Source organism: Varanus komodoensis, unplaced genomic scaffold (assembly GCF_004798865.1).
Source record: "Varanus komodoensis strain SLA01 unplaced genomic scaffold, ASM479886v1 scaffold29_1, whole genome shotgun sequence".
Lineage (NCBI taxonomy): Eukaryota > Metazoa > Chordata > Lepidosauria > Squamata > Varanidae > Varanus > Varanus komodoensis.
Genome location: NW_025335759.1, coordinates 7116277 through 7141522, shown reverse-complemented (window position 1 = coordinate 7141522; position 25246 = coordinate 7116277). Strand labels below are relative to the sequence as shown.

Below are 25246 nucleotides of genomic sequence, written 5' to 3'. Positions count from 1 at the left end.
GTGCATATTCCCTCAGGAGATTTTCACTGATGGAAGTTGTGGTTACTCATACATATATGTGTATAGTCAAGAGAGCGCAGCAGTTGTGTCCCTTAAATGAGGGAGTTAAGTTTTGACTGGGGCTGCTGTTCTGTTCACATGAATACGGATTTGGACATAGATTTGGAAGTGGGGTTTTCAGCCTGGGCTCACTAGTTCATAGAGAGCTCTGCGACGGGTGGTAGGAATGTCTCCCTACCTTGCCTTGGGACAAAGCAGACCCCCAACTTTTGTTTTAATGTTCTATGCATTGCTAATAAAGCAGAACAAAATACAACTCAACCCAGTTTGCTCCCTTTGCTACCCATTTTCTACTTGTCCAGTTGGAGAAATAGAAACAGAGTTTGGTTGGTTAGGATCACTTTTAAAAAGTTGATTTCCCACCACCGCTTCCCATAGCCTGAAATGATGTTAGGTGTTCTACCACCTAAGAAAGGGGCTTTGTCTCTGCTCCTTAGAGAGCCTCTTCCAATCTGACTAGCCGGTATTCCAAAGGTTTATTCCCTCTGTAGGCCAGTTTAAAAGGCTGTGGCAGGAGATGAGACCAGCTTGTGCAGGACAGGCCTTGCCAGCACCGGCGAATCACCATGGCTAAGGAGAACCTCTGTGAATACCCTGTGGTGGCACCGCACAGTGGGAGGGCCGTCGCTTCCACAGTGGAGCATCTGGCTGGTCGCTCGGTGCAAGGGAGGCTGGGCCCAGATGCACCAGCAAAGGTCTCCTTGGGTCCTCTGGACACACTCCCTTTCCTTCGTATCCCGACTTGTTCACAGGCAGAACAGCAACACCCCCTTGAATACGACTTCTGAGCTTACTTATTCATCCCCCTCGATATTCTGCTTTTCATCCCCGTTAAACAGAACATATTTCAGACATTTGCGAGCGCTGGCATTTCCTCCGTCTCTCACTGTAGTGAGGAGGAGAGGTGGTGGGAGGGGACGGAGGCTGCCAGAAGGCGCAGAGACGCCTGCTTCAGCGCAGCACTTTGTGAAGCCAAACAGATGGCTGAGGGTGCCAGGGGTTGTCTTTGCGGCTTGACGTGCCAGCCGTACCAACTGTGTTTTGCAACAAACCAGGGTGTTTGCTTTGGTGGGAGTGGGTAATTCTGGTGGCACAGGCGCTCACACGCCTTCCACCCGCCAAAAAGCAAAGGAAGTAGATGGCAAAATGTGCTAGAGCTTTGGATAGCGAAGGAGGAGGATTGTGAGGAGATGCTGAGGGGGCGGCGGTGCAGGAGAACACGCATATGGTATTGGCTGAAAACAGCAAATGTTTGCAAGCCACCAGACTGTTGACTTGAAAGCTTTCTGGCTTTTAGGAGTGCATCACGGGGGCACAGAGATTCATGTGCCTCCCGCCGCTTGTAACGTGCTTGCTGAGGCATGAGCTTATGTGTGCCGGAGGCCTGCTAAATCAGATGCATGAAGTGATACCAGCGTTTGGTGTACATATATGTATATATACACACATATATGCAAAGTGAGTGAGAAGAATGATGAGGGGAGAGGCCAGACGCTCCATCAGAGTGACTGGCTGATGTGCCATACAATTATTTGCAGCATGAACGGAAAAGGTTCACATTTTTAAGGCTGTTTTGTTGAGGCACGTGGTATATTCTGGACCTGAGGCTTTTGAGGTTTGTCAATAAAAGTAACTATATAAACCTAATTTCTGTACTACCCACTAGTCACAACTCTCTGCCAGGTTCACAGACATGCACACACGTTTCACGAGGACTGCGACATAAATCCTTTGCAGTGTAAATCCTGCAACAGCCACCGTTTGCGCAAAGCAGACGAGCCGCTGCAGATGTAGCCCTGCTGATCCCGACCCTGAGTGACTCTGACTCTGAGCGGCAGCTGCTTGGAAGCAACCAAGAGGGGGGTGCGCCGCCCTCATGTCCTGTTTGTGGCTTCCCCATTGGTATGTGCCTGGCCACTGCGGGGAAACAGGAGGTGGGGCTAGATGGGCCTGCGGTCAAACTCAGTAGGACTTCTCTTAAAATGCCCCAGCTTGCCATTTCAAATGCAAGGTTATTGTATGGGGCAAACATGTGCCAGCAAAACACACACAACAGAATGGTCACACGGCATGTTGCCACTGGGTGGCCCTCCGGATGCTGGTGGGCTGCCCCAGCCAGCGTAGCCACGGATGAGGGGAGCTGCGGTTAGACAATGTCTGGAGGGTCACGCAGTCCCCCTCCCTGCCGTAAACCAACCTTAATAAAGGTGTTCCGAGACCTCTGAGCCCTGCCCGAATCTTCTGGCCAGGGGAACATGCGTGACTCCCCTTCATTGCAAGGGAAACCTTTTTGGGGGAATGATGCTTTTGCTGACAGACGTGTGCTGGTCCTGAGCCTGTTCTGACCTTTAGTTCAGACCCATCTGTTGTCAGAATGCATCTTGGCATTGCTTACGTGTAGCTGGTCCCCGAACTGCAGCAGTAAGAGATGCTACACACCCCTGCTTTGGATGACTATGAGCTGCTGATGCCGATGCACCTGACTTGTATGTCTGACGTGGCCTTGGCATGTTCCTTGATTATAATCACATAATGATGCCGTGTTTCTCCTACATGCTCATGGTGTTCCTGTGCAGTGGTCGGTGCCATGGGATGCATGTAAAGGGGAGTTTTGTGTATGCCCACCAGCACCTCTGTAGCTTTTAAGCTGGTAAAAGTTAAGCTGCATGCTTCCGCCTCAAACCAAGAGTGTCCCTGAGTGTGTCATCACTGGAGTTGTGGCTTTGTCTTCCTGCTAACCCTGTTGTTTTTTCTTTCCTTAATTCAGAATGAAGGCTCTGTCCAAGAATATACCATCACGTATCTTGTCAAAGAGGGGTCGGAGAAGGCCGATCCATCACAGTTTGAGCTTCTGAAAGTCCTAGGACAAGGTTCTTTTGGAAAAGTGAGTTCACGGGTTGATGTAGATTACATTTATTGTCTCTCACTGTGCTGATGGAGAGGGAAGTGGACACCCGCCCAGTGTTGTCAGCTCTCATCAGAAGGACTCCCTCAGCTTGGTGTACAGAAAGATAAGTCCTATGCAAAATTGTTAATGTTGATCTGAGGTAAATGCCATAACATTTGTCTTTCTGCTGGAAAAGTTCCCCTTCCCATTTCAGACCTTTTGCATTTATGATTAGGATTAAACGCTTGGTATTTCCAGCCTGAACTAAATCCAGATCCTGTGAACAGTCAGGAGTACAGTAAGACCTTCAAATAATATTGCAATAAATATTATTTTGACTGGGATTCCTAGAAGCCTCAAATTTGGCCTGCAGGTTAGTGTTTGCCACAAAGATGACACTGAAATTGGCATTGTTATAAGAAGTACCTCATTAAATCTTTACAAGGTCATCAGTACATTTCCAGGTAAGTTTACCCAGAAGCAAGCCCTTCAGTTCTATGGGATTTATTCCCAGAGGTGTGTAGAATTGTAGCCCTTAACCATAGCTCAGGGCTGGGGTACCACTCAGGTACAACTGACCAAGTCCCTTGGGCCTCTGACACTCCCAAATGCCTGCAGAATAGTTTTGGCCTAACAAGAAATTTAATTTAATTGAAGCAAATTATTATTGGGTTAAGCAGTTTACTCATAGAGGTCTAATATGTCTTCATTAAAAGTAAGTTAAACAGGAGCTTTATGGCTCTTCTTGTCAGGAAAATCCCAGATTGCATCTTCAAAAATTCAAAAACTCATTTTTGATTGAAAGTAGTACAAGTGGAGAGAGTAATTTCTGTCCTGTGATTGACCTGAGACCATTGTTTATACAACTGAACTTTCAAAACCCTTTGCAGCTTGTTTCAAAAAAGACAGGATACATTCTAAAAACAATGCATTTGGAAGCCTTGTCACCAACTTATTTGGGACAGTGATCGTTTCTGGCACGGATTTCCTGTCTGTGTACACACACGGGAAGGATAGAAATTCATCTGTGAGGGCCTGTTCAAGATCAGCCGGACACGTGTCCCGTTAATGGCCTGGCTCCAGAGGTCACTTCTTCACTGGACACAGACCTGTGCACAAGAAAAGCAAACTTCTCATTGAGTGTAGTGTGCACTGTTCACCATCGGCCCGTTTCAGTGCGACATTTCTCTTTGGGAAGGTAGCAAGCGCATGAAGAATTTGCCACTGGCACTCAAATCCACGTCAGGATTACTAGTGCCAACTTCATCAAAACATAGGCTCTCAGTTGCTTGCGTGGTGTCGTCTCCTTGCAATTGAATGGTGGGAGAACTTCAGCAACAGCATTCATAGACTCCTAGATGGTAGAGCTGGAAGGGACCAGAGAGCCACCTGGTCCAACCCGCTGCTCAGTGCAGTTAAAGCATCCCTAATACATGGACATCCAGTTGCATCTTGAACACCTCTAGTGCGGGAGAGCACACAGCCTCCCCAGATCATGGGTTCCATTGTCGCTCTGCTTTTCCTGATATTTAGCCAGAACCTGGCTTCCCGTAATTTGAGCCCACGATTAGCCTTGGCAAAATTTGTTAAGGGTGGAAATAGTCATGTGCCCTGTTGTCTTCCAAGCCTTTTGAAAATTGTTAGGAAAAAGCAAAAAAGAATACCTGGCAATTTCCTCTCCTCCTGAAGTCAAGGGAGAGAACTTCTCTGGGCCATTATAGCAACATTTCTGATTAGCGCTGCTGTGTAAGTCCCAATATGTTAAAAAGATGCAAATGTGTTTTTGAGAACTCTGGGCTGTTGTTCTGAGATCCCCTGTGGATATTTTGAAGGCTGGAATTGTCCCAGGGCTGTGTGCCACTAACTGAAAGCAAAACACTGCTCATCTGTGCAGCTTTACTGGACCTAGAGAACATAAATCTTTATCTGTGGATCTATTCCAGGGGCCTGCAGATAGGAGAGTACGTAGGCCTGTGAAGACTTTAACCTGTCCCTGACTCAGCTCCATGGCTTATCACAATGTGGCTGCAGCAGGGAGCTGCTTCCTCAGGAGAAGCTGCTAACTTTCCGGAAGAGTCAGTCTCCGGCAGATAGTGCTGGTCCTGGACTCACCTTCAGCCATTTTAAGGCTGCCCACAGAGCATTTTCTCTTTATTGAAGAAACAGAAAGTAACAGTGCCTCTGACAGTGTACAGAGTGCCTTGCCCATGACCCTCAGCCCTACACCACTCACATACATATAAGATGTTCTTATGGGCAGATGGCACAGTTTGTAGCGAGAAGAGCAAAAATAGAGGCCATGCCTTAAAATGCTCCTAAAATAATTGAAATTTATAAAGCTGAGAAATATCCTTATGAAGTAGTGAAATGCCCAACACTTCAGTATAAGCCATGCATGCACAGGCTTTTTGGTCAAGAATCATGTGCTCAGATGCACACACACCTGCAGCGATCGTGGTGCCAGAAGGGTGTCCATGCGCTTCATGAGAGCTCCTACAGAAGGCTTTTCCCTCACTGGAAGGAGCGCTCTGCATCACTCCCAGCCGTGCTGCAAGCAGCAGGCGACTGGGAGAGAAATGCAGCAGGGGGGGTGTCAGGCACCCCAGAGATCACGGCGGCTGTCAGTTGGGCACTCCTCTTCAGTCTGCACAAAAATCCAGTTTTCCTATTAAGACAACTCCTCTTTTAAAAGATTACTATTTTATAAATTCAAATGTCTGGTACCACCATGAGACATTTCCTCTCTTTTTTGCTTCCTAGTTTTTCAGGCTGCTTTGCTTCTCCACCCGACATCCCCTCAGATGCTCACAAAGGTCTAAGCAATAGCAGCAACTGCCTTTTTATTGTACTTCTCTTCACGTCTTCGGAAAACACAGTCAAAAATTCCTTCTCCCTTTCAGACTCTTAAAGCAGGAGACTTAAGACAAAATGCATTTCCTGTGCTGTCACCAAACCAGTACTCTGTACCCTAGCTTGGGGCCATTAGCATGCTTTGGACTACAGTTCCCAGCATTCCTGACCACTGCGAATGCTAGCTAGGTCTGATTAAGGCCAGAACACCTGGAAAGCAGCATTTTGGATGAGGCTGTTTTATATAACTGAGTACATCCATTTTTAATATCCAAGTGAATTCACTGCATGTGCTTTTCATTTATTTATTCATTCTTGCCATCATTACAAAGATTCCAGGATGGTTTACAATGAAAACGATGATAAAAACAGCAAGTGTTCAAGATAGAAGTGTTACATCCATAAATGTACAGTAATATTTTGAAGAAACCAAAGCCATCCAGAGAGTCGTTTTGCCTAATGGGCAGGCTAGGATTTAATTTAAACCATTTAATAATTTAAAGTTCGTGAGAAAATTGCTTGTGGCAATTCCCCAGCACCCCAAAACAGAGAGGCAGATTTTTGTGTTCTGTTCTAACTTTTGATGAGGCATCCATAAGGCCCTTCCAGAGTAGTGCACCAGGTTCAGCTTTGCCTGTCGCCACGCTTCTGCAGCTGATTTGGCATAAACAGGCGGAGACAATTTAAAAGGGATTATGGTGCTTAGGAAAGATTCAGAATGAGCAAGAAGGAGGACAGACCTGTCATCTTTTCCTTAAGATGCCACCACCTTCTCTGGTGTTGGAGGTGGTTGTCACAATAAATAGTAGTCCTGAAGCTATTTAACCCACAACTAAACATCTTGCATCCCCTACCGCAAACTCTGCTGCTTCCCTGAATGAAAATTTGCTAAGGGCAAGACGCTTTTTTATGGTTATGTCCTTTATCTGCACAGGTCTTCCTTGTAAGAAAAATCACCCCACCAGACAATGGCCACCTCTACGCGATGAAAGTCCTGAAGAAAGCAACACTGAAAGGTGAGGAGGCTCTGCATGATAGGACTTGAAGGAATTGGGAAGCTGTGGAACAGGGGTGCATTTCAGTGAGGCGTGAGGGATGATGGACGCTCTGGAATGGAGACACCTCAGTCCTGGGAAGGAATGAGCTAGCTTTGGGGTGAAGGTTGATTCTCCATAGCTAGGGCTGCTCTGTTCCTTGTCTCTTTAGAAGTGTTGTATCAGAACTGCATTTTCTGTGTTGACAGTGCGCGATCGAGTAAGGACGAAAATGGAAAGGGACATTCTGGTGGAAGTAAACCACCCGTTCATCGTGAAGCTGCACTATGGTGAGCAAGAAAATGCGTTTTTGTGAGCAGCTGCCTTTAAGCTGCTCTGAGAATTAGCCTGTGAGGTGGCCTAGGCATGTAAGAAAGAGTTGATTGCTCAAAAGCCCAGCTCCCCGACTTCTTGAAGAGTGTGCTCCATATTTTACACATACTTACAGTCATGCATCCTGGATGTGCACATGAGAAAGCAATAAGCTAAGAACTCTCCAGTGCAAAGCAACGCATTTTCATCCGTGGGTTGCATACGTCTGAAACAGAATGAATTGTTGCACAGTACAATAATCACGATTGATGCTGAAAATGGCAGTCCTGTGCTGAATTCTTGCCCCTCTCTGTGAAGTTAAGTTAAACTTACCCACATCTTGACAACTGGGCATTTTAGCAGCAGCTGCCAGTAGAGTAAATAACAGGGAAGGAAATAGACATGGAGCACGTTAGGACAAAGGGTTTTACTGCACATAACAAAGGGGGAGATGTTGACATGACTTTAGTCCTCTTTCTACTGGCCCAGTTGATTTCTAAATCATTGTTCCTGAATTATATTGCATGGGAATTCTCTTTGTAAGCTGAATCAAAAGGACCTTTACCCTTAAAGTTGGCCTAGGAATGTTTTAAATAATTACTCTGTTAGCACTGACATCCCTGTTCGTGGGATACCCCTGAATCCAAGCTGCCATGGGTTCTTTGCAAGAAGAAGAAAGGTGGCAGTTAAATCCAAAGTAGTAGTAGTTGTTGTTGTAGGACTTTTCCTGCCTTCATATGTGTAGGATTATGCCTTAAATAAATGATCCAGAATGCCTTATAAAGGATGCTGAGATGCCACTTTTAAATGGCATGCTGCTTCATTAGTTTCCCAAAAATATTTTTTGCACTTGAGTTGCTTGTCCAGTTGAGCCAGGGCTACGAAAACCTCAGACCCCCAGTTTGGACCATTGGTAAATGTGTTAAATAGAGCATTCTACCAGGATTAGGCAACAGAATATTATGTTGCAAACTTCCGCAACTTGGAGCCTTCCAGATGCATTGGACATCCACTGCCATCAGTCTCAGCTAGCATGTCCATGATCAGGAAAGCTGGGAATTGTAGTCCAGAACCTTTGAAAGGAACTGGGGGGGCAATGCTGGCATCCAGAATGTAGTTTAGCAATGTCATTGGACTTGAGTTCTCCTCTGAGCTGCCTGTTGCATATTCCTCAGGACAAGGAAATATCACGGGCAGGTACCAACTTTGCTTGGCCAGTTGCTCCCTCTTGCCACTGGCAGGCCAAGCAGATTCTGAATCCTGTTTCATGTCTTGCATTTCAGCTTTCCAAACTGAGGGGAAACTCTACCTCATCCTTGACTTCCTCAGAGGGGGAGACCTCTTCATGCGCCTTTCCAAAGAGGTGAGCACAAGTGCGTCCTGTAGCTCATGAGCCACCTGGCTGCATCAGGTTGGATATGGCAGCAGCAGGTGAACTGCTGGGGGCGGGTGGATTTTTTTGCGTGATCGATCTCATACAACCGCAACAGCATCCTGAAAAGAAAATAAAGCAAAAGGAAAGAGAAAATGGCACTACGTAGATTTGAAAATATCAGTTGCAATTAATAGATGTGAAGTGTGTGTCTGTGTGTGAATAAATGTTCACCTTCCTAGATAAGAAAACAAAAACATGCACAAGCATCAACAAAGGTAAGCCAAATATCCTTATATGTGTGCATGAGTGACATTTGTATGCCTCCCATTTAAATGACGAGAGCAGTTCTTTGATGTATTGCCTTATAAGAGGTATGTTTTTATCCTTCCAGTAAAGGAGTATCTGTCCTTTAGCAGTGAAAGGAAGCAGGAAATTCACTTGTGCTGGCCAAATATTAATTTATAGGAAGCAGGTAGATAATTTAAGAGGAGATGTGCATCAGTAAATATTAGAGTATTTTAATACAAAGTTAATCTGCATAATAACCTCCTCCCAAAAAGAGGCAACTGTTGGACATTGCAGAAACATGTGGTTAAAACAGTATTTCATCCCCAGCTGTTAGACAACTTGGACAAACCCTTATTAATGAGATGTTGTGATATCCAATAGATACAAGATTGTTTGCTGAATGTAATCTAAGATTCATTGATGCTTCAGATACAGACTCTAAAGTGACAATCCACTGATGAGACAAAGTAGAACAATCCAATTCCTTGTTCCTGTGTATCAGATTTATTCACCAATGCTGAGTATTTATGACCGTGAACATAAGACAATGCGATTGATCTGCCTCAGTAAGTTCTCCTGGTAATGAAGGACACTGTAAAAGCTGCAGGACTAAATTTAAGACCTAGCAAAAGTTGCAACTGTTTCGGTCTGACCAGCAGGTCCTACCTGGCACAGAAAACCAAATTAGAAACCTTGTTCATTGGTTCAAATCAGCTTATCCAACAAAGTCCACCAAAAAAACATTTTCTTACTAATTTTTAAGTCTGAGTTTCTCCATAGAGTCAATCTACCATGAGAAAATGGATCACAATGTAATTGACATGATGTGCTCTGCTAATTATCTCTACCAGCTGTAATTGTGGAAAGCCCGATGCCATTAATTTAGAAAGTCATTCTGGACAAGCAGTTTCCAGAACTGACCAAGGTGGAAAATCTAAGTGGGATAGAGCACAATTTTGAAAAAAAAACATGAGACAGGTCTGATGTTACAAAGCAAGATTCAAAAAGCCAAACCCAAATCCACTTTCTTTAATGGAAAGTTACATCCTTTTCAAAGATATTCATAGCAGAGCCAAACTGCAGAAAAAATTGCAAAACTAAGTGTTAAGTTTTTGAAAATATTTGCCAGATAAAGAGAATAGTGTTCACATAGAACATAAAGCGAGGTAAAATACTCTTTTTAAGTGTATTAACTGTACTGCATGAATGCAATTTTTAAGATACCCATCCTATGAGAACTCATTAGCCCACTGATTCAAATTTAGCTTAAACATTTGAAATGCATCTTTATGAATAAGTATTCCCAAATATGTAATAGAATCTGGTTATTGTTAAAGTTGCCAATGCTGATACACTGTGAGAAATATTGTCAGTTCAGAATTTGACCGGTTCATTGAATAAACAGACAAATTACCAAAATTACCAATCAACTCCATAAAAGCTGGAATAGTTGCTCGGAGTATCGAAATAAACAATAAAAAGTCTGGAAGGGAATTAAGCTGGTGCAGCAGAATAACCATTTGCAAAGTAAAGGAAATTTATCTTCACCATCACGTTGCAGTTATATCCATTTTTGTCCTCTTGTGAGGAACTCAAGGTAAGCTTGCACAGATCAATTTTATCCTCAAAACAACTGGGGAGAGGTAACAAGCAGGGTGCTGCAGGGTTCTGCCTGGGACACAACGCTCTTTACATTGTTATAATGATTTGGATGAGGAAGTACAGGGAATGAATGATTATTGAATTTGCAGATGGCACAAAACTGGGGAGGGGGGAATAGCGAATAGCCTGGAAGACGAAGAAGATTCAAGGTGATTTTTTAAATATAATTGTTATTGTTTTCTTAAAAGAAATAAAGTACAGAAAGGAAGACAAATGTAAAATGAAAATAAGAATGCCAAGGGTACATATGTAAATATAACATATACAGTCCTAACCTGCAGATTTCCACAAAAAGTGAAAATCTCTGCCTTTCTGTCAATTAATACTTTGTTGCAGCTCGCAGAGAAAATAATTATAGTACCCTAAACCAACAAATTTTCCAATCACTTTAAATTAATGATAAATTATTAGCAGTATTTTAATGATTTTGTTTTCTATTAATTAAACTATGTATAATAGAATTGACATTTATCATTACATTCTTCAGTCAGTATTCTGTTTACATCATTCGTTTTACCATCACTGCATACGCAGCCAACTTATATTTCCAATCTTCAATTGTTGGGCATTCTGCTGTTTTCCATTTAGAAGCAATTGTAATTCTTGCCACAGTTGTCATATACTTAGATAACTCTGACATGTTCTTTGAAAAAGCCTCCAGCGGTATGTGCAGAAGCATATTCTCATTCAAAAGTTGAATTTTAAGGGTTTTTGTATTTCTGCATGCATCAATCTTTTAATTCTATCGTGAGTCCACCACATATGATAGAAAGTCCCCTCTTCTTTGGTGCATTTCCAACAGTGTCTAATATAATTCCCGTCTATTTTTTCTTTATATATTTTGTGATATGGCTACAAAAAGGGCAAATGCTATTTTAGCCTGCATTAACAGAAGTATCACTTCCAAAACACAGGAAGTGCTAGTTCCCCTGTACCCAGTGCTAGTAAGACCTCATCTGGTCTTGGCACCAAAGTTTTTAAAAGCCTTTTGAAGAGAGAGAGAGAGAGATCTGGTCATGCTTAGCCTCAAGAAAAGAAGGCTGAGGGGAGATATCAGAGCACTCTCTAAAGTACTTGAAAGGTTGTGTCAAAGGAAGGACAGGCTCTCCTCTCAATCATCCCAGAGTGCAGGACATGGAATAACCGGCTTAAATTACAGGAATCCAGATTCCAGCTGATCATCTGGAAGAGCTTCCTGACTGTTTGACCAGTATGGCAATGGAATCCATGACCTCGGGAGGTGGTGGGCTCTCCCACACTAGAGGGATTCAAGATGGAACCGGACAGCCATCTGAGTGGGATGGTTTGACCAGGTGTCCTGCACTGAGCCCTCTGCCCCCTCCCAACTCTGTTATTCTGTGAACACTGTGAAGTCACTCTGAAGTAGCAATACCTCAGACTGACCTCTAGTTTTTAGAAATACCACTGTACATAAATGTTTTTTGAAACTGTGGTGCTTTATTATTCATCCAATGACCATCGAACTGTGCAAAACAGCCTTGCAAAAATGAGAGGACTTTGTCCCAAGGGAAATTGCAATCTAACTCTTAGGGGGGAAAAATTATAGTGGACAAAGGATGGCTGAAGATAATTCATTTTCCTGGAAGATTAGGACTCTTTCATGTGCAGACTGTCCTGTTATAGGATCCGTAGGAAGACCGTTGTAGATACTTTAGCCAGAGAATCTGCAGCAATACAGAAGAGTAAGTGGGAGGTCAGGGGTTGAACCATATTGCTCCAGTTTGAGTAGTTCCATTTATTCAAATGGTTGTTCAAAGCCATATTTGGTGGTGATAACCATTTCTCCATCATCCTCAAAAAACTTGGATTCCAAGACATAGTTCAAAGTTATACTTTTGGAATGCAGTAACAAGCCAACTTTTTCCCACGTAGTTTTATCTGTGACCAGCTATCTTCCTCTGCCAAACGGAGGAAAACGATTGCGAAACAGTGGTATGTGCCTTCTCGTGTGCTCCGTCTCTCTCTCTTCTGTTCTACCACAGCTGCTTGACAAAATGATTGGCTACCTTGGAGTTGTGGTGGGGGACGCTGGCAGGAAATGTGGGGAGGCCTTGATGGGGTAACAGGAAACTGCGATGAGAACAAGGAAGCACGTGATCTAAGGCGGACAACAGCTGGAAAATCTTCTAATACAGAGTATTTCAAATAAGTTCTCCCTCAGCTCTTTCAGCTGCTTAGCAACTTCTTTTTTGAAAGGGATGAATTTACTAGAATGTGTTATTAAATTGAGGCAAGCAAGTAGACCAGGTATATTTAATACAGTGGAAAAGAGATATGAGAAGGATGTACTTAAAATATTCAGGCTCAGAATTGCTCCCAGGGCATAAGACAAATTTGGCAGAAATGTCTCAGAACCGAGGTTCTTCAGCAAGAATACCTGATATAAGCTGGTTAGCAGTTTGACTGGATTAACTGTTCTGTTTCAAAGATCCTGACATTGCTTGTTATTTGCCCTCCTCTCACCTTGCAAAATGGGGATACTCTGACAGAAACTGTTTGAAAATCTGTTCTGCCCCTCCTGAGCTTTTACCCAGAAATCAGTGCATTTTTAGCCCCTACTCTATGTGGTCTAGAAACTTTTTTTAAATAAGAGGAGCACACTTGCCCTCTGCACAGAGTGACCACACCTTGCCTGCTCTCTCCTCCTCCCAGGTAATGTTCACCGAGGAAGACGTAAAGTTCTACCTTGCAGAGCTGGTGCTGGGCCTTGGTCACTTGCATCGGCTGGGAATTGTCTACCGGGACCTTAAACCGGAGAAGTAAGCAGAGCTCAAATGTTTCACAGGTCTCTTTCAGGCTACGTTCCTGAGGGGTCTGGTATGCGTATTACCTGCCGGTAGCTTGGATTGGGGGGAGCCCCCTCCCCGGCCTGCGGGGGCTGCTAACTTTTCCAAGCGGGGCATCATTCTAGCTGGGACAGCTGGAGCATGGAAGGGCCATGGGGTGCGCTACCATGGACTCCCTCGCCACAGCCCTCTTTGGCCCTGCTCGCACTCCTAGTCTGCCCTGGTGCTCAGCCTGCTCCAGAGCCAGAGGTCCCACTCCAGAAGACCATGCTGGTTCTCCCTGGGCATGTTAAAATCGAAGCAGGTGGAAGCTCAGTTCTGCTGCAAATGCGTGAAAGTGCTAGCCAGCTTTCGTGAGCGGAGAAACAATACGAGTATGGGGAATTGAGGTGGTCCATAGCATTGCACTCTGTTGTGCCCCACCCTCCCCTGTGAAGCCCCCTGACCAGAACACAATTGATCAGCATCCCTTCTTGCTCGGTTCCCCTCCAGACAGGGTGATGCCACAGCTTCCTTTTCCTGAGTACTTTGCCTTAATGTCTCTCCGCCTTCCTTCTGTTGAGGCAGCTCAGTGCCATTTAGTACATCCAGTCCAGTGTTGTTTGCTCTGACTGTCAGCAACTCTTCAGAGCTTCAGGAAGTGGTCCTGTGCCCCGCTAGCCAAGAAAGCTTTTTAACAGGGGCCTGCTGAGTGTGTCCCTCCTCCCAGTGCCTATGAGGCTTTGACAAGAGATTAAGATCAGACCAAGGAAAGTTTCACACCGGATCTTTCTGTAGGGATGCAGCTGCATCCTGACTTTCAGGTGTCAAGCTGGCCACACCTAATCTGCATATTCTGTTCACTGTGTCTCTACACTTGAGCTATTTCTCCACCTTATATTCTCTGTCCATTTTTCTCACAGTATTCTCCTGGATGATGAAGGGCATATCAAACTCACAGGTATGACTTGAATTGACGGTTGTTTGTTGTGGTTGTTAGTTGTGTGTTGGTTGCTTTTTATTCTACTTGATCAAAGCTGCTCTCCCTTTGCCTTGCCTTGTTAAGCAGATCACTGATCATTTACTCCTTGTCACCTTCATTCAGTTCTCTTTATTCTTGGTTTCTCTGCCCCTTTTGTAGACTTTGGTTTGAGCAAAGAAGCCATTGACCATGAGAAGAAGGCGTATTCTTTTTGTGGGACGGTGGAGTACATGGCACCAGAAGTGGTGAATCGCCAGGGCCACACTCAAAGTGCTGACTGGTGGTCCTACGGAGTGTTAATGGTACCGTTGATTTTTGTTGATTTATTTCTTCATACTGCTTTCCAGCTTAGAAACTCTCCAGAATGAAAACAAGTAAAACCCTAAAACATCATAGCAAAAATAGCAAAACAACATTGTAAAACAGAAAAAGTAAAAAAAAAGTTGTTGGGAACGTAGAGTCCTACCTCACACTGAGTCGGGCCACTGGTACTTCTAGCCCAGAATTGTCAACGCGTTTGGCAATGGCTCCTCAGAATTTCAGGTGGGAGTTTCTTTAGCTTTACCTGGAGATGCTGGGCATAGAACCTGAAGCGTGCAAAGCATGTGCCCTGTTTTATTATTGCATACTGGTAGCCTGCAAACCATGTAGTCTGCATGTTTATGCCATAATAAATTTGTAAAATTTAAAGGGGACACAAGATGCTGTCTTCTTTTTGCCACAACAGAGTTAACCTGGCTTCTCCTCTGAAAATAGAAGGAGCCAGTGTAACATCAGATTAAAACCATAATCTAAAAAGGCCAGGCAAACAAGAAGTCTTTACTTTGCCAAGAAGGTATTCTGCTCAATACCAGGCCATCCTTTGCTAGGAGACCATTACAGAGATGTATCCCCCCTGCCTTGAAATGCTGCCCACCTCAACTCCAAAGTCATGGCATGGGCAAAAGGGCATCCATCAGGATGTCCGGGGCCATTTTGGTACCAAACCAAGGCTGGGAATTGGATTGAAATGAATCCAGGTAACTGGTATCATTCAAGAGTGCTGGTTGTTGCATGGGGTGCACCTGCCTAAGCACCTGACCCAAATAGTGCTTCTCTGTGATTGGCCAAGCTGGGGAAATCATCAGGGTCTAGAGAAGTTTTTTCCCCAGGAGTGGCCATACTTCCTCCTCCAAGCTTGTACAGCCTCATCAGTCAACCCGCTCCTGCTTTGTTCTGAGCTGGGGTGGATGAGGCGTGAACCAGCTTCTGGTTGTTCACATTCCTTCATGCGTCTTGATGTACTTGGGCCTCAGCAACACCTGACTGCCTGGTGCCTGGCACAGAGTCACTGGCACTGCATCCAGTGGCTCCTCCAGATCACACTGTAGGGAGGAGTAACTCGACCCACCGAGACAGCCCCATGGCGGCCATCGAGTCCTGACATGCCCCAGCAAGGCAGCCTCACTGCGGATGTTGATGTGCCCCAGGTCAAGTCTGCTCAGAGCCTTCAGCACCGTGCCCACGACCCCATTCAACATCTCAGGCTATTGGACAGTTTTTTGAAAATCAGCTCTGGCTGTGTGAAAGCTACCTGTAATGCAAGGAGGAGAGGTGCCTTTAGGTGAATTGGTGCTGCCATCTTGTGGCACTTGCATTTAAATCCCATCTGGCCTTGCTAGGAAGGCGATGACATGAAAACAGCCAGGAGGGGGTGGCACAGGAGAGGAGAAAGCTTCTCAAGCACGTGCTGTGTTGCCATCAGTCAGCAGAGGGCAGGGGTCTGTGGGTCCTGCTGCTTGACCCCATCACTGCCCAGGGGTGTGAGCGACACATGTAGCTGCGGCCCCTTGCTTGGAGTATGGTGTTTACTATTGTGAACAAAGCACCTGCAGTTACAGCCACCAGTCAGGGAAGAACTGTGTTGCGACACATGATGCATGAGATGATAAACACCATACTCTATAAATCACTTTTCCAAGATTAAGGATGTGCAAAATACGTGGGTATGCCAAATGCATAAATCATATGTGAGCAGGAGAATGCACATTCTGAAATTTTCAAACACCTGCATTTCCTTTGTGCAAATTTCCCCAGTCAGCTTTGCATGAAATATTCACATTTCCAAATCTCTAAAACTTTTTCCAAGACGTGTGGATTCCATGAACTCGCAGGCTCCTTTTTCAACTTAGAGGGGGGATTTGTGCTCATTTGCATTTAGGATTTGCAGATGAGCGCATTAGCACAAGTGCCCTCACACAAATCTGTTAACCCACTTTAGCACAAGTAGAACGAAATTCACACTTTAGCCAATGGAGGAAATTTGCACAAATTTGCAAACTGTTTGTGTAACCTTTTTATTCAGTAGCTGTTCATTTTACCCAATTTTCTTGTTCACACAAAATGAACAGCAAGTGCAAAATTGAGGAGAGTCAAGCTGCTGTATGGAGAATTTTGGAAACTGTGAACACTTGTTTTCCCATCCCTGTGCAAGATGCACTTTGACCCACATGCACAAGAGTTCAAAGACACTCCAGAATTGCAAGAATTTTTGTTCAAGTTTATAATTTTGAATTCATAACTCAGCAAGAAGATTATTAATTATGATGTGGTCCAGTTGCCTATCACTGCTTCTCTTTATAGATATGAAATGTTGCTTTTTGACCCAAGACTGTTGACCCAAAAGTGCTTTCTAGGTGTTTCACAATAAAATGTAGATAAAGTACCAACACAGTTAAAACAAAACTCCAAAAACAAAATCCCTTAAGACCGAACTGCCCAGTGAAGCAAACAGATGAAATACAAAATGGTCACCTGGTTCAAACACATGAAATACTTACTTGCCTTTTCTTGCAGTTTGAGATGCTGACGGGGGCTCTGCCATTTCAGGGGAAGGACCGGAAGGAGACCATGACACTCATTCTCAAGTAAGACCATAAGGCCCGTACTGACCTGGAGAGGGTTCACTTTTTGCCAGACCCGTGGTCAGAAAGAGAGAGAGAGGTGGAAGGGAGAGGTCCTCCAACCCTCTGCTCTTTCTGCTGCACCTCTCTGTTTTTTTATTATATTGTGCCTTCTGTTCCTTTGGAACATGCCAGCATTTGAGTCATTGTTCGCTGGCCTGAGGGGTACCAAAGCACTGGCAGGGTGGAACATCCGTGTTTGTATAACCATAAACAAACAAACCATGCCCCTTTTCCACACATGCCTTTTTACTGGGCTGGACAATTAGCATATCCAGTAGCATAACTTGGAGGTGAGGGACATGAATTTGGCCCAGAGCCTGTCGCTTCCTATCATCTGCTCTGCACTTTTTGGAAATCTGCATGCCATTGGAGGCGTAGTTCTGAGTCCTTTTGCTATTTCAGCAGCCTTGGTTTGTGTTGTGGGAATGCCAGAGCACACTCTACCCTTCAAACTGTATTGTGGGAGGCGAGGCGAGGCAAAAGAAAAGGGTGACGTATTAGAGAACCGGAGAAGCTGCGGTTCCTTCGCATCTTTCTGGGTCACGCCACTTTATTTTTCTTATTTACCTTTTGTTTAGAGCAAAGCTGGGCATGCCCCAGTTTCTGAGTTCGGAAGCACAGAGTCTCTTGCGAGCGCTTTTCAAGAGGAACCCAGCCAACAGGTTAGGTAAGACATCCTTTCTCACCTTGTGCTTCATCCCGTCTGCAGCACAAACCGCACCACAGATGTGGTATTGGAAGCATGTTGAGTTTTTAGCAAAAATTGCTTTAGGAAATATCATTGCTGAAACCATGACAAACATTTTAAATCCCTACATGAAGAGAAGCTGTAATAGGATTTGGGATTGGGATGCAGCACAATAGGAATTAAAAGGCCGACAAGGGAAGCACCCTTCTAAGTTTGGGCTTCAGCATATAACACTGTAACCTGAGCTATGCAGTGTCACATGCCTTGGGGCTGATCAGATGCAGCAGTCTTGCTTTAAGGGTAAATGAACTGACCTCCTTTACTTTAGAGATTTCAGAAGCTGCTGCTCACAACACCCAGGCTAAACTTGCAGCCAAAGGGAGTGGGAAGTGGTACAAGCACCTCCATACCTGCTACTTTCTGAAATGAAGCTGAGACTCTGATCACTCCAGTGAATACAGTTCTGCATCTCTGCCTGTGTGTTGTGGTGGAGTGTACATAAACTTGAACACATGGGCTCAATCCTCTGTCGGGTGTAGCAGGGATTTGAAATGGTGCGTCTGATCTTGCAGGGTCTGGCCCAGATGGTGCTGAAGAAATAAAGCGTCACCCTTTCTATTCCACCATTGACTGGAATGTGAGTATTACTCTCTTCCCCCTGTTCCGCACTTCAGACCTGTAAAATCCTATAATTCAGTGACTGGCAAGGTTACAGGCATGACTTTTGATTTGCTTTCGATAGAAACGGATCTGTCTGATTCTGACTCTGGTCTACATAAATCTAGTTTTGCTACTTTTAGGTTCATTGAACCAGTACCACAGAATGAGCTAAAATCCACTTGTTAATGGGAACCAGTTTTACTTCTGGTATGTTCTTCATGAGCTGGATTGTACCCTTTGTCCTGCAGGGGGAAGTTCACATAGAGAAATGTTCTCTTGTGTAAAAAACACTCCTTCCATGTTAAAAAAAGAGAAAGCTTTACGTATCAAAGAGAAAGCGAGGGTCAACGCCTTTCTCCTGACAGTTACTTTAAATATAGTTTTACATGCGGCCCTCCATGTGAGCCTCCACCTGCAACTGAAAGCGGCACAGTCCAGACATGGCTTTGCCACTTCAAGGAGGAACAGGTTTGTGGCTGGAACTTTGCCGTGCTTGTGACCCTTCTGGCATGCTTCGTGCACCTGTTTCCTCTGTTTGGGTGTACATCCTCTTATTCACGACTTGGTTTCAGCTGCCCCTTGCTTCCATGTTATGTTTTCACTTTGCAGAAGCTTTTTCGCCGGGAAATCAAGCCACCTTTCAAGCCTGCTGTGGGCCGGCCAGACGATACCTTTTACTTCGACAAAGAGTTTACCTCCCGTACACCTAAAGGTTTGTGATTTGGGTTTTTCACAACAACAACAAAAAAAGAGTGCACCTTCAGGTGTGCTACGGATGTGATTAGCAAGGACAACCTTGCTGTCCAGGCATCTCATTCATAGAGCAGAGATAGACAAAAGGTAGTTCGGCCTCTGTTGGTACTGGTGGGGGAGCCCCAGCTGGGGCATTCTCCCAGCTCCGCTCCCTTTCTGCCAGCCACTGATCTTGGGCAGCTTTCTGGCTTTTCTGCAGCTTTCCCCACTATTTTAATGCCTCTCTGAGGTCTTAGCTACTGACGGAGGAATTTCCTCCTGAAGTATGCTGGCATTTTTGGCTTTATGGATCTGCCTCCGCCTCCCACATCCCTTTGCCATTAGCCCTGCCTTGGCTGCCGCTGGTCCCCGTGCATCACTGGGGTGCGACCTGCAAGTTCTTCTCCAAACTGAATTAGGCCCCAGGCTGAAAGAGGCTCCCCATCCCGAGACCAGCACATCTCTAGCAGGAGATCAGCAGGGGTTTCTGCCTCCCAGCTGGCAACAGCGGGAACAGCCTTTCCCCAGAATCCTAAATGAGATTGTTAGACTCTCTGATCTGCGGTAACTCGGAGATGAATTCAAATTTTTATGCGCAGGGTATCACAGTGTATGGTTCATGACATAAATTAGGTACTTTGATCCATCCTCCAAAGTCCTCAGGCTTCTAGTAAAAAAATGAAGAAAAAAAAGAAAAAAGGTAAATTTTAAAGGCATGAAGTCTGCTCCGATCTGTTTTGGCATGTATGGTGGAACTGGATTTTAAAACCAATGCGTTCATACCCAAGTTCAATTAATGTTCTTGCTCTTTGAGCATATTTTTTCTTGGAGGCTTGACGGACAAGCTTTGCTTTATGCTTCTTGCCCAGCTGCCAGATTTGGGATTATCTTGTATGCTGTCTCAACATGACAAGCTTTTCTGGACAGAAGAAAGTTCTAGCCTGCCCTTCTCACACAGTGACCCAGTTCTCACAGTCACTTGTGTGGTTAACAGCCCCCGTTTGCTTAATCACCCCCTCCAGCATGGCTTATGGTGCTGTCTGAGCCCAGCCTGGGGAGAGGGGGGGTGTCTGTTGCCATGGTTGACCAGCCACCTGGAACTAGCCCAGTTGGTTCATCACCTGTTAGGATCATCACCTGTTGGGATGTATAAGGAGCACCTATTCTGCCATTCAGTTCTTTCCTCCCCGCTCCAGCATGGAATGGTACAGCCCAGCAAGTGTCATACCACCTGAGTAGATAGAGCGTGTGTTTTTGTCCCAAGACCTTGTGCCACAGGGCAATTGAGGGAAACCCCATTGCATGGCTCAGTGCCCTGCATTCCTCCAGATGTTGCTGGACTCTCCATTTCCATCAGCAGATATGGGTGACAGTCAAGAACGATGGGCACTGCAGTCCAGCAACATCTGGAGAGCCCCAAATCCCATCCCTGCCCAACTCTGTCTGGATCAATGGAAGTGCCAACCCAGGGTGCAGCTGCTGTGAAAAGGGGAAACTCCATGCCAAGCAGTATTGGGAAAGGAACTGAAAACAGAACTGCTAATACCAGACTGTTCTTACACAGATCTTTGGTGTGACTGCACTTAGACTGCTCTGTACAATTTTGGTCACTGCACCGGAAAGAGGAACTGAGGAGAGTTAGAAAAAGTGCAGAAAGAGGCACAATGACTGGAGGAGCAGGAGCAATTTTCCTGTGAGGAAGGGTTACAACATTGGGATTGTTTAGTTTAGAAAAGAGGTGACTAGGGTGTGTACAGAATGATGTGTGCTAAATGATGCATTTTGTGGAAAAATTGAGAGATGTTTTTCTCCCATTTTCATAAAATCCTGTTCATCCCTTGAAGCAGATTGGTGGGACATACAGGGCAGATAGAAGGGTTCTTCACAGAGCACAGAGTGAAATGGTGGAATTCACTTTCATGGCTTGTAATCATGGCCCCCAATCTGGATGGCTTGAAAAGGGCATTGGACGGATCAGTGGAGGAGGGGACTAGCAGTGGCTGCTAGTCCTGCGGGCCCCCTGCTGCCCCCAGGATCAGAGGCAGTGGGCCTAAATGCACCAGTTGCTGGGCAAATTGGGCAGGTGGGTGCTCTGGATTTCTGGTGGGCAGCTCATGGACCACTGCATGAACAGAATGCTGGACTCGATGGGCCCATGCTCGGAGCCGGAAGCATGCGACTTCGTCCATTCTTGTGGTCGTACTTGTTTGCTTGGTTAGTCTTACCTTGGCTCTGCCTTACATGGCACAGAGCAGCCTTGATTTGGGGGAGGGAACAGCAGATGTTTGAGTACTGACAATTGGTTGCTTCAGTAAGGTGAATGCTCACCTTTTCCGCCTTTCCTCTTCCAGACTCCCCTGGAGTTCCACCTAGCGCAGGGGCTCACCAGCTCTTCCGAGGGTTCAGCTTTGTGGCCACTGGACTGATAGAGGATGAAAAGGCCAAATCCACTCCCATGCCTTTGCATTCTGTGGTTCAGGTAAGAAGTGTGGCGAGCAGCTGAAAAGAATCACAGGACTGCAGCCCTCTCCTCAGCCCCCACCCCCCGCGATGAGCCCTGCAGTGGCTCTGGCCAGTTACCACCTTGTTTGCGTTAGAGCTGGGCTGAATTGAGGTTGCCTCCCAAAATTTAAGACCTGCTTGCACCTTCCTCACTTTTGTTAATTTCCGAAGCAGTCTGTCTAGGTTGATACATACACTTGTTTCTATTGTTTAAGAGTCTACCCAAGCTGATTGGTAAAGACTCCTTGTAGACGCTTCTGCAATTTTAAAACACTCATTTGTATGCATTCTAGTTTGCCACCCACCTCAAAGCTGCTGTTAGTCATCACAGACGAGTAGAGTTGAAAGGGGCCAGAGGACCATCAGGTCCAAGCCCCTGCTCAGTGCAGGACCCCAAGTCATACCATCCCACTCAGATGGCTGTCCAGCTGCATCTTGAATCCCTCTAGTGTGGGGGAGCCCACCGCCTCCCGAGCTCATTGGTTTCGTTGTTGTATTTCTCTGAACAGTCAGGAAGTTCTTTCAGATGTTCAGCCGGAATCTGGCTTTCTGTGACTTGAGCTTGTTATTCTGTGCCATGCACTCTGGGATGCTTGAGGAGGGATCCTGCCCTTCCACTTTGTGACAACCTTTGGAGAGTGCTATCATATCTCCCCTCAATCTGCTCTTCTCAAGGCTGAACATGCCCAGTTCTTTTGTCCTGCAGGGAAGCATATATGTGTACAGGCATGGTTACTCCTTGAAAAGAGATGGCAGTGTCTTCACACATCGCTGTTATAACACACAGATACTGTGCTCTATTAATGCAAGCTAACTTCTCTTTCTTCTGTTCCCTTTGTATTCACCTAACTTTTAGCAACTGCATGGCAAGAATCTCCAGTTTAGTGACGGTTACATAGTAAAGGAAGACATTGGTGTGGGGTCCTACTCAGTGTGCAAGCGCTGTGTCCACAAGGCAACGAGCACGGAATATGCTGTCAAGGTTGGACTTCCTTCCTCGCTCTTCCCATGAATCGTGGTACCTTTTGTAAACTTCATGATTAGTCCAAGAGAATTATAATTTGAAGATCAAGGGTGTGGGCAAGTTTGGTATCCAGCACTTGAGGATGGATCAGCCTTGTGACACTGGCCTTCAGAATTGCAAGAGCATTTCTTAGCCTTCTTTTGCACCGTGGGACCTTGGGACTGAATGAGCGTGATGTAAAAGTGGAGCCAACTTAGAACTGTTGTTATTTATTAGGAAAGGCGCCTTTCTCAAATATTCTTAGAGCTAAATTTAAACATACACAAACTTACAACATCTAAAAACAGTTATCCACTAAAATACTGTCTCCCCATAAAAGAATGGAAATAGTAGTGAGAACCATATTTCAGCTGATGCATTAAAGAGTGCACTGCATGTCATCTAATGGGAATGGAGGAAAGAGCCTGGTGCCAGAATGATGGCAAACCTCACTGCCTGTTTCCAAATGTTCCCCTTTTCAGGACTCGCACGCAGCAGGCATTTGCTAGGTGGCCTCTGACAATCTCCCTCATCTCAGTATCCATCCCTTTCTGCAGCAAGAGGCCAGGACTGGCCTAACCATGTGGGATTGCTGGAAAGATGGACAGATATTGCAAAGGCAGTGCTTTGAATTATCAGATATGATGTAAATGCTAAACTGGTACTGCTTTATAAGAAGTTATATGTGTGTATATATTGCAGGTCATAGACAAGAGTAAACGAGACCCCTCAGAAGAGATTGAGATACTCCTACGGTACGGCCAGCACCCAAATATCATCACACTGAAGGACGTGAGTGTAACAGTAGAATAGGATTCCTGAGCTCCCATGTTTGTGGAGGAAAGTAGCTGCAGAACCACTAGGCTATCTTCATTAACTGGGGGTGGAGGGGAGAAGGAACTATATTAGCAGCTCATCTGTAGAAATGCCTAGACCTGGGGGCAGGTTTTCCTTCTCCCACTTTGACACTGCCTGGTTAGATCTACTTCATTGCTGCTGGTGATGACCTTGCAAGATCCACAGAATGTACACGCTCACACACAGGCATGTTCTGACATTGCACTTGGATAAATCTGGGAATTCCTGCTTTATTCCAGCAGTATCCTTGCAGTGAGAGGATATTGCTGGAGCTATGAAAGCAAGGAAGCACCCGCCTTCAGTGAGCAGCTCACACCTTTGCTATGATGCCCTGGATCCACACCCTCCTCTCTCTTGTGGTCGACCCTATTGGTTTTGCTCCAGCAGAGGGTTGCTAGAGAAAGCAGCAGCAGTTTTGCTGCCAAGACCAGAACTAGACTACTTCTATCTCTCCATGAGTGTGTGTGTGTGTGTGTGTCATGTAAAAAAATCTGCAGTGGTGTTGAAGACACTTTGTCGCCCCTGAGCAGGCCTCCTCTGAGTATGGTACCTGGGATACAAATGCCACAGTGTAAGTAGCTTCTTTCAAACCTGTCCACAAATGTCTCCTTGTCAGGTGTATGATGATGGTAAGCATGTTTACCTGGTGACCGAGCTAATGAGAGGAGGAGAGCTGCTGGACAGGATTTTGAAGCAGAAGTGCTTCTCTGAAAGGGAGGCCAGCTTTGTCCTGCACACGATCTGCAGAACTGTAGAATACCTGCACTCGCAAGGGGTGAGTAGGAGATGCCAAGAAATACATGGATCCTGGAGGGTGCTCTTTTTGCTGGCTGCTAAGATGTGTGTGTAGCTCTTGGGGGACTGGGGTGCCAGGTGTCATGCCCCATCCTCAGTGGTGCAGGCTGGGTGGCACCTTGGGGCCAACACAATGAAGCCACCACAAGTTCAGCAGCAAAGGCTGTTTGATTCCTGAAATCACTGTGGTTTGAATGAGTTTACAATGCAAAATTGCACAGGCCTGATTTTTTAAAACCACCATTTTGTTGTTGTCAGGAACAAAATAAATATTGTGTGCTTCACAACTGGACGTCTAAAGTGAACCCACCTTCCATTAATCCTAAGGTGTAAAATTACTTTGCTGTGTCCCTGACCATGCTTGGTACCTGCACTCCTGTTCAATATACCTGCTGGGACCAAAATTACCCCTAACACCTTGCAGAATGTTAGGATCATGTTTAATGGATTTTATCCCTCTCTTCATCTAAAATTTACCAAGGCAGATTACTTACAATAAAATAGAACACAGAGAGCCATGTACTAAGAAGACATTTCTGAATGAAGCTCGCTGGGTGATGTTGGACCCATCACTCACTCTCAACCCACCCTACCTCACAGGATTGCTGTTGTGAGGATAGAATGGAGCTATGTAAGCTGCTTTGTGCTTCTCAGAAGAGGAAAAAAGTCAAGATATAAATATAATAGTACTAAAAGCACCAATCCATTTCTAAGGGCTGGAGGTGCTGCTTTTAATATATACTTATTCATTCCATTTTTCTACCACCCAGTGGCTGAAGCTCTGTGTGGAGTTACAATTAAAAACATAAAATAAAGCTTGGTAAAAC

General features: G+C 45.2%; 1 protein-coding gene across 4 annotated transcripts in view; it reads left to right on the top strand.

Moving 5' to 3' along the window:
* RPS6KA1 (ribosomal protein S6 kinase A1) overlaps nt 1–25246 on the top strand; it is an 87531-nt gene that overhangs the window by 53226 nt on the left and 9059 nt on the right. For all 4 annotated transcript variants that reach the window (XM_044435003.1, XM_044435006.1, XM_044435004.1 and 1 more), the window contains 15 exons: nt 2828–2944; nt 6732–6813; nt 7041–7121; nt 8427–8506; nt 13142–13248; nt 14178–14215; nt 14396–14538; nt 17072–17142; nt 17760–17848; nt 18442–18506; nt 19139–19241; nt 21613–21740; nt 22620–22745; nt 23469–23558; nt 24241–24399. In XM_044435003.1, coding sequence (XP_044290938.1) covers nt 2828–2944; nt 6732–6813; nt 7041–7121; nt 8427–8506; nt 13142–13248; nt 14178–14215; nt 14396–14538; nt 17072–17142; nt 17760–17848; nt 18442–18506; nt 19139–19241; nt 21613–21740; nt 22620–22745; nt 23469–23558; nt 24241–24399 — 1479 coding nt within the window. The remainder of the gene's footprint in view (nt 1–2827; nt 2945–6731; nt 6814–7040; nt 7122–8426; nt 8507–13141; nt 13249–14177; nt 14216–14395; nt 14539–17071; nt 17143–17759; nt 17849–18441; nt 18507–19138; nt 19242–21612; nt 21741–22619; nt 22746–23468; nt 23559–24240; nt 24400–25246) is intronic.